This window comes from Scylla paramamosain, unplaced genomic scaffold, assembly GCF_035594125.1.
Source record: "Scylla paramamosain isolate STU-SP2022 unplaced genomic scaffold, ASM3559412v1 Contig1, whole genome shotgun sequence".
Lineage (NCBI taxonomy): Eukaryota > Metazoa > Arthropoda > Malacostraca > Decapoda > Portunidae > Scylla > Scylla paramamosain.
Window position 1 is genome coordinate 4,837,501 of NW_026973666.1, and position 7,500 is coordinate 4,845,000.

General features: G+C 47.3%; 2 protein-coding genes across 2 annotated transcripts in view; one reads left to right on the plus strand and one right to left on the minus strand.

The window, feature by feature from the left end:
• The window catches only part of LOC135095716 (serine/threonine-protein kinase H1-like), a 12,724-nt gene extending 10,041 nt beyond the window's left edge, over positions 1 to 2,683 (plus strand). The window contains 1 exon segment of the mRNA XM_063996742.1: positions 1 to 2,683. This exon segment is cut by the window's left edge and continues 2,480 nt beyond it. The gene's annotated coding sequence lies outside the window, so the exon portion shown is untranslated.
• A 406-nt stretch (positions 2,684 to 3,089) lies between these two features.
• The window catches only part of LOC135095715 (uncharacterized), an 11,483-nt gene continuing 7,072 nt past the window's right edge, over positions 3,090 to 7,500 (minus strand). The window contains 3 exon segments of the mRNA XM_063996741.1: positions 3,090 to 6,419; positions 6,421 to 6,939; positions 7,343 to 7,500. The exon segment at positions 7,343 to 7,500 is cut by the window's right edge and continues 28 nt beyond it. Of these exon segments, the coding sequence (XP_063852811.1) occupies positions 3,843 to 6,419; positions 6,421 to 6,939; positions 7,343 to 7,500 (3,254 nt within the window). The 3' untranslated portion in view covers positions 3,090 to 3,842.

Sequence of the window (7,500 nt, forward strand, 5' to 3'; positions counted from 1 at the left end):
TTTAAGCAAAGTTTTTAATATAGAGACGAAAGAAACAGTTCAATATTGATATACTCATTTGAATTAGTGAAAGTTTTAGCAATTGTTTTTAATATAGAGAGAAAAACTAAGTGCAATATTGATATACTCATTTGAATTGAAAGTTTAAGCAAGTTTAGCAAAAAAAAAAAATAATACATAAAAAAAAACAAAGCGCAATATTGAATTAGTGAAAGTTTTAGCGAAATATTTATAATACATAGAAAAAAAAAAACAGTGCAATATTGACATACACATTTGAATTTAATGGAAGTTTTAGCGAATTTTTTTTTTAATAGAGACAAAAAAAAAAAGAAATGCATTATTAAAATATACGTTTGAATTGAAAGCTTAGCAAAAAAATTTCATAGATAGACAAACAAAAAGTTGCAATATTGATAGGCACATCTGAATTCGCGGAAGTTTTTAGTGAAATTGTTAATACAGACAAAAAATAAATAAATAAATATATAAATAACAGTGCAATATTGAAACACTGAATTTCTTGAAGTTTAAACGAAATTCTTAGTACAAACAAGTAAAACATTAGTGCAATATTGATAGGAGGAAGTTCAGTTAGAGTTCTATTGAAAGTTTATTGCAGAGGGAGTTTTGTAAGTAATGATTGAACAATATTGACGTGAACATTGTATTTAAAGGAACAATATTTTAATTTTTAGTTATTTTTCCAGGAATTTTTGTAGATTTTATTAATATTAGTGCAATACTGACTAGATAATTACACTTGAAGAGGTTGTAATTAATATTTTTAGTTATTAATGACGTATTGAACAAAACTTAAAGGAATTGTATTGAAAAGAACCATATTTCAATTTTTAGTTCTTTTTTTCCAAGGAATTACAAAGATTTTCGTAATATTAGTGCAATACTCACCAGATAATTACACTTGAAGAGGTTGTAATTAAATATTTTGACGTATTGAACAAAACTTAAAGGAATTGTATTGAAAAGAACCATATTTCAATTTTTTGTTCTTTTTTTTTCAAGGAATTACAAAGATTTTCGTAATATTAGTGCAATACTCACCAGATAATTACACTAGAAAAGATTGTAATTAAATATTTTGACGTATTGAACAAAACTTAAAGGAATTGTATTGAAAAGAACCATATTTCAATTTTTTGTTCTTTTTTAACAGGAATTACAAAGATTTTCGTAATATTAGTGCAATACTCACCAGATAATTACACTAGAAGAGGTTGTAATTAAATATTTTGACGTATTGAACAAAACTTAAAGGAATTGTATTGAAAAGAACCATATTTCAATTTTTAGTTCTTTTTTAACAGGAATTACAAAGATTTTCGTAATATTAGTGCAATACTCACCAGATAATTACACTAGAAGAGGTTGTAATTAAATATTTTGACGTATTGAACAAAACTTAAAGGAATTGTATTGAAAAGAACCATATTTCAATTTTTAGTTTTTTTTTCAAGGAATTACAAAGATTTTCGTAATATTAGTGCAATACTCACCAGATAATTACACTAGAAAAGATTGTAATTAAATATTTTGACGTATTGAACAAAACTTAAAGGAATTGTATTGAAAAGAACCATATTTCAGTTTTTAGTTCTTTTTTAACAGGAATTACAAAGATTTTCGTAATATTAGTGCAATACTCACCAGATAATTACATCAGAAGGAGTTATAATCATTTTTAGTTATTAATAATTATATACAAGGCCATATTTTGCTTGCATTTCTTTCATTTCTCGAATAAATAAAATGGACTGATGTTTATTTATTTATTTATTTTTTCATTCTTGTTGTTTATTTATTTTTATTTTCAATCTTATTTATTTGTTTATTTTATTTATTTATTTATTTGCTAGATATTGACGCTACATTTATTATTTCAAGATTATATTTGCTTCGAAACTTCGTAAACTTTGTACAATATCTATCGTGAATTCCTCCTTTTTTCTTCCTTTTTTTCATTTAGAAGGGACACTGGCCAATGGTAACAAAAAACTAATAAAAAAAAAAAAAAGAAAAAAAACATGCCAGTCCGTGTTTTTTTCATTACAAGGGTCGTATTTTGTATTCAGATCTTCCTTTCTCTGGTAATTCAAATGTTTCGCTAAATATTCCCGGTAGATTTGCTATTGCAGTGTTATATCTTCGTTACAATCTCCCCAGTCACACCAAAGTCCAAGGAGAGGTGGCGGAGCTGTACTGACGGCTAATATTTACCAGACTTGTTTTTATCTTAGTCTCCCTTGCTTGCCTTTCCGTTTTCTCTAATGGTTAAAACACGAGAGAGAATGTGCGTGTGTGTGAGTGACTGAAGGAATTTGTGATCATTTTATAAAGCCCTTGTGTGTGTGTGTGTGTGTGTGTGTGTGTGTGAGTGTTTGTGTGTTTGTTTACGCATTATTTCTTTGTATGTACGTGTGAATGTTTGTTTTAGAGAGAGAGAGAGAGAGAGAGAGAGAGAGAGATTTATATTTATTTCCAAAGAGAATTTTTTTTAATCATAGTATTTCCAGCAATATGTCGTTAAGCTCTTTCCTCTCCACTTCAGTATTGATAACTTCACTCTCACAATACGTACACATGTATACACCTTACTCATTATTATTATTATTATTTTAACTGTTAACCTTGTAATGAAACCAATAAAAAAATTCTACCTTGATGTGTGTGTATGTGTTTGTTCTTTCATCCTTGTCAGATTACGTAAGCAAAATGTAACTTTAATCAGGAGTGAACAGAAATTTAATAGGCCTAAGCTTCATAAAGGGACTGGTTCTTGAGGTGATGGGTACACGGAATGGTATTAGTAATGGGGCTGTTAGTGTTGGGTCAATAGAGAGCTTTGCAAGACTAGACAAGTGTACGGGAGGGATGACAGGTGGAAACAGACAGGTGTGTTTTGTACAGGGAATGCCACGTGTAGGCCTGATGGCTTCCCGCACCAACCCTTGTGTTAAATGTAGTAGTGGTAATAGACACAGCATCTCTCTCTCTCTCTCTCTCTCTCTCTCTCTCTCTCTCTCTCTCTCTCTCTCTCTCTCTCTCTCTCTCTCTAACAAAAACACGCATTTCTTATTTATTTATTTATTTATTTATTTATTTATTTATCAACTAACTTACTCATCTAATTTATTAACAAGATTACATATAAAAGGACATCATAACAAACATTTCATTACAACGGGAACAGAGACAGACAGACAGACAGACGGACAAACAGACAGACAGACAGACAGACAGACAGACATAGAGAGCATCTGATGAACTAGACCAACGACAGAAAAGGATCAAAATACAACCTGTAATTAATGCCACAAGTCTGAAGGATATTTAATTAAACACGTCACAGGTATGAGTGAGATGGGGTGGGCAGGGATGAGGGTTTAATAAATATCGGGAGAATGGGGGTGATTATGAATGGGAGGGAATGGGGGAAGGGTGATAACAATAGCAGGAAATTAAACAAGGAGGAATAAGACGTGTGCTTGAGTGCGTGGTATGCCCTGACGCTATGCCCTTGGAGGTGCAGTTATGCCTTGTGACGGGGTAGCGGGGTATGGGGTAGTGGATGCAGTCAAGGGACCCATGGAACCAGCAGGGGGTGTCCTGGGGGGGTGGGATACAGTCTAGTACAAAACCTGGTGTGTGTGGGGGGGGGGATACAGTGAAGAGGGCTTTCTGATGGGTGCTGTGGGGGTGTATGGGGCGTGTGGATACAGTTCGGAGGGCGTAGAGACCCGGTGGTGGTGTAGCGGTGTGTGGGGACAGTGTGGAGTGCGTGGAGCCAGTGGAGGTGTGTGGTGGAAGGTCAGTGGTGCAGCTCAGGAGGAGGAGCTGACGGAGACTGACGCTGAGACCTTGGCCTCGCTGACGTCCAGGGAGGTCTTGGTGCCAGACTGAGGGATGGAGACAGAGAGGGAGGCGTCGGAGTAAGCGGAGTACCCCACGGAGGGCTCCCAGTCGTCCACGCTCTGGGAGGACTTGGCGGTGTCCGAGGGGTCCTGCGGCGAGGGCTTGATGGTGGTGCTGGCCGCGGCGTCATTGGTGCTGGGCGTCTCCTTCGTGCCGAACGTGGAGGACGCCGACGTGGACCCTGGCGTGGGGCGGGACGACACGGAGGTTGGAGACGTGGAGGTGGTGCGGGTGTCTGACTTGGGCGCCGCCACCTTCACCTGTGTCAGGGCGCTGCCTGATGTATAGATCTCCTTGCCGCTGCTGCTGCTGCTGTGCCCGCCACCACTCACACCAACGCTGCTGTGGCCACCGCTGCTGTGTCCACTACTGCTGTGTCCACCGCTGCTGTGTCCACCGCTGCTGTGTCCACTGCTACTACTGTACCCACCACCACCGCTGCTGTGTCCACCACCACCGCTGCTCTTCACAATGATGTCCTCATTCTTGGGAGCCCCGTACGCCTCCCTGGACGTGCTGGCATCCTTGGGGGCGCCGTACCCTGTGGCCGGAGCCTTGGGTGCCCCGTAGCTCGGCGAGGGAGCCTTGCTGGGCGCCTTACCGCCGGGCTTCTGGTACACGTGCACGGGCGGCCTCACGCCCTGGTAGATGATGATGGGCGGCTTGTGGAAGGCCTTGGGCGCGGGCAGGTACACGGGCTCGGGCTTGGTGGCCTTGGGCGGCGTGTAGGTGGGCCGGGGACCCTTGGGCGGCAGGCTGAAGGACGGCCGCGGGGCTTTGATTGGCGCTTTTGGCCGCCCATACCCTGACGGGGCCTTGGGGGGCGGCCCGTAGCTGGGGGAGGGGGCTTTGGGGGGCGGGCCATAGCTGGGTGATGGGGCCTTAGGAGGTGGGCCATAGCTGGGTGATGGGGCCTTGTGGGCTTTTGGAGGGCCATATGTAGGTGACGGGGCCTTGGGTGGAGGGCCATAGCTTGGTGATGGGGCCTTGGGTGGCGGGCCATAGCTGGGGGATGGGGCCTTGGGTGGTGGACCGTAAGAAGGCTTAGGGGCCTTAGGAGGTGGACCATAGCTGGGTGATGGGGCCTTAGGTGGCGGTCCATAGGAGGGTGATGGGGCCTTGGGAGGTGGACCATAGCTGGGTGATGGGGCCTTGGGAGGTGGACCATAGCTGGGTGATGGGGCTTTAGGTGGTGGCCTGTAGCTGGGCCTAGGTGATGGTGCCTTGGGAGGTGGGCCATAACTCGGTGATGGGGCCTTGGGAGGTGGACCATAGCTGGGTGATGGGGCTTTAGGAGGCGGGCCATAGGAGGGTGATGGGGCCTTGGGAGGTGGGCCATAAGAAGGTGATGGGGCCTTGGGTGGCGGGCCATAAGAGGGTGATGGGGCCTTGGGTGGCGGGCCATAACTCGGTGATGGGGCCTTGGGTGGCGGGCCATAGGAGGGTGATGGGGCCTTAGGTGGCGGGCCATAGGAGGGTGATGGGGCCTTGGGTGGCGGGCCATAAGAGGGCCGCGGTGCCTTTAATGTTGGTCGCGGCGCCTTGGCCTTAGGAGGTGGGCCATAGGAGGGCTTGGGGGCTGCTGGGGCGACATGGAGGCCCTTGGTTGGGGGGGCGGGGGCTGGCTTGGTCACCTGGTACACTGGGGGCTGCTGGTACACGTGTATGGGGGGGTGACCGGCATAGATGATATGAGGGGCTGGGGTGGGCTTGGGGGGGGCTGCCTTGGGGGGGCCATACGTCGGGGCTGGGGGGGCCTTGGGTGGGGGTACATATGCCTTTGGAGCCTTGGGGGGCGGGGCATAAGCTTTAGGGGCTTTCTGGGGCGTGGCTTTGGGTGGGGCTGCGTATGAAGGGCTGGGGGCTTTGGGCGGGGGGCTATAGGCGGCTTTGGGGGGTTTCTGTGGGGCTGGGGGGCGGTAGCTAGGCTTAGGTTTGGGCGGGGGACCGTAGGAGGGCTTCGGGGCTGCGGAGTCAGCGTATTGGGGCTGCGGCGCGGGGACCAACACGGGGCTGGGTGGCGGCGGGGCGCTGATGTAAATGGGACCCGTGTTGGCTGAGGACCCGTACTGGGGACTGGGGGCCTTGTGGGGCTTAGGAGGACCGTAAGTGGGTGATGGGGCCTTAGGAGGGGGCCTGTAAGAAGGTGATGGGGCCTTAGGTGGGGGGCCATAAGAAGGTGATGGGGCCTTAGGTGGGGGGCCATAAGAAGGTGATGGGGCCTTAGGAGGGGGCCCATAAGAAGGTGATGGGGCCTTAGGAGGGGGCCCATAAGAAGGTGATGGGGCCTTAGGTGGGGGCCCATAAGAAGGTGATGGGGCCTTAGGTGGGGGGCCATAAGAAGGTGATGGGGCCTTAGGTGGGGGGCCATAAGAAGGTGATGGGGCCTTAGGAGGGGGGCCGTAAGAAGGTGATGGGGCTTTGGGTATAGGTCCCTTAGCTATAGAAGAGGGCTTGGGAGGGCCATATGTCGGAGCAGGGGCCTTGAGGGGCCTTGGGGGGTGGGCCATAGCTAGGGGATGGGGCCTTGGGGGATGGGCCATAGCTAGGAGATGGGGCCTTGGGGGGTGGGCCGTACAAAGGAGATGGGGCCTTTGGCGGCGGGCCATAGCTGGGTCTAGGGGCCTTGGGTGGCGGTCTGTAGCTGGGACGTGGCGCCTTTAGGGGTAGACCAAAAGACCCCTTGGGCGGACCCTTGGGTGGTGGACCATAGCTGGGTGATGGGGCTTTCGGCGGCGGCCCGTAGCTGGGTGATGGGGCCTTGGGGGGCGGTCTGTACGACGGCGTTGGGGCTTTTGGCGGCCCGTAGCTGGGGGACGGAGCCTTGGGTGGTGGGCCGTAGGAGGCCTTCACAGGGGCTTTGATGGCCGGCGCTGGGGTGTGCACGACGTGAATAGGAGGGGAGGAATCGGACTGGTAAATAAGTACCGGGAGTTCGTGGTGTGGCAGCGGGACATATTTCACAGGCTGAGATTTGCCGCTGCCCTTGCCTCCGTATCCTCCAGCCTGCAACACAGAGGCATGCGTTACCACACACACACACACACACACACATGCACACACACACACACACAACATTGCTAGCCTCGTTCTTGTCTCATTCTTGTATTTCTGAGACGCTCTGCTCCCACGCCACTGCTGCTTCCCAAGGCCACAAAACTGACTGAGCAGGGTTCTCAAGACTTTCTCCCGTTAATGATGTAGAAATGCTGTTAATCTGTCACTAGAACCATAAAAACTCATGTCACTTATTGCTTCTCCCGTTAATAAGGAAGAAATCTTATTAACCAGTCACCAGAACCATAAAAACACCCTTGAAATGAAACTGCAGGCGAACCAAACGAACCCAAACAAAACATGCTTCACACATACACACAACCCAGCCCAACACACACACACACACACAAACCTTTGGCAATGGAGGACGAGGGAAGTGAATGATTGGTGGCTTCTCATCAGAGTACACAATCGGCCCAGCATACTCAATAGCAGGTTTGTACGGCTTCTGCGCAGGAGTGGGTGAGTAGGAAGCAGGTGGGTAGTCCGCGAGGGTGCCTGCCACAAAAC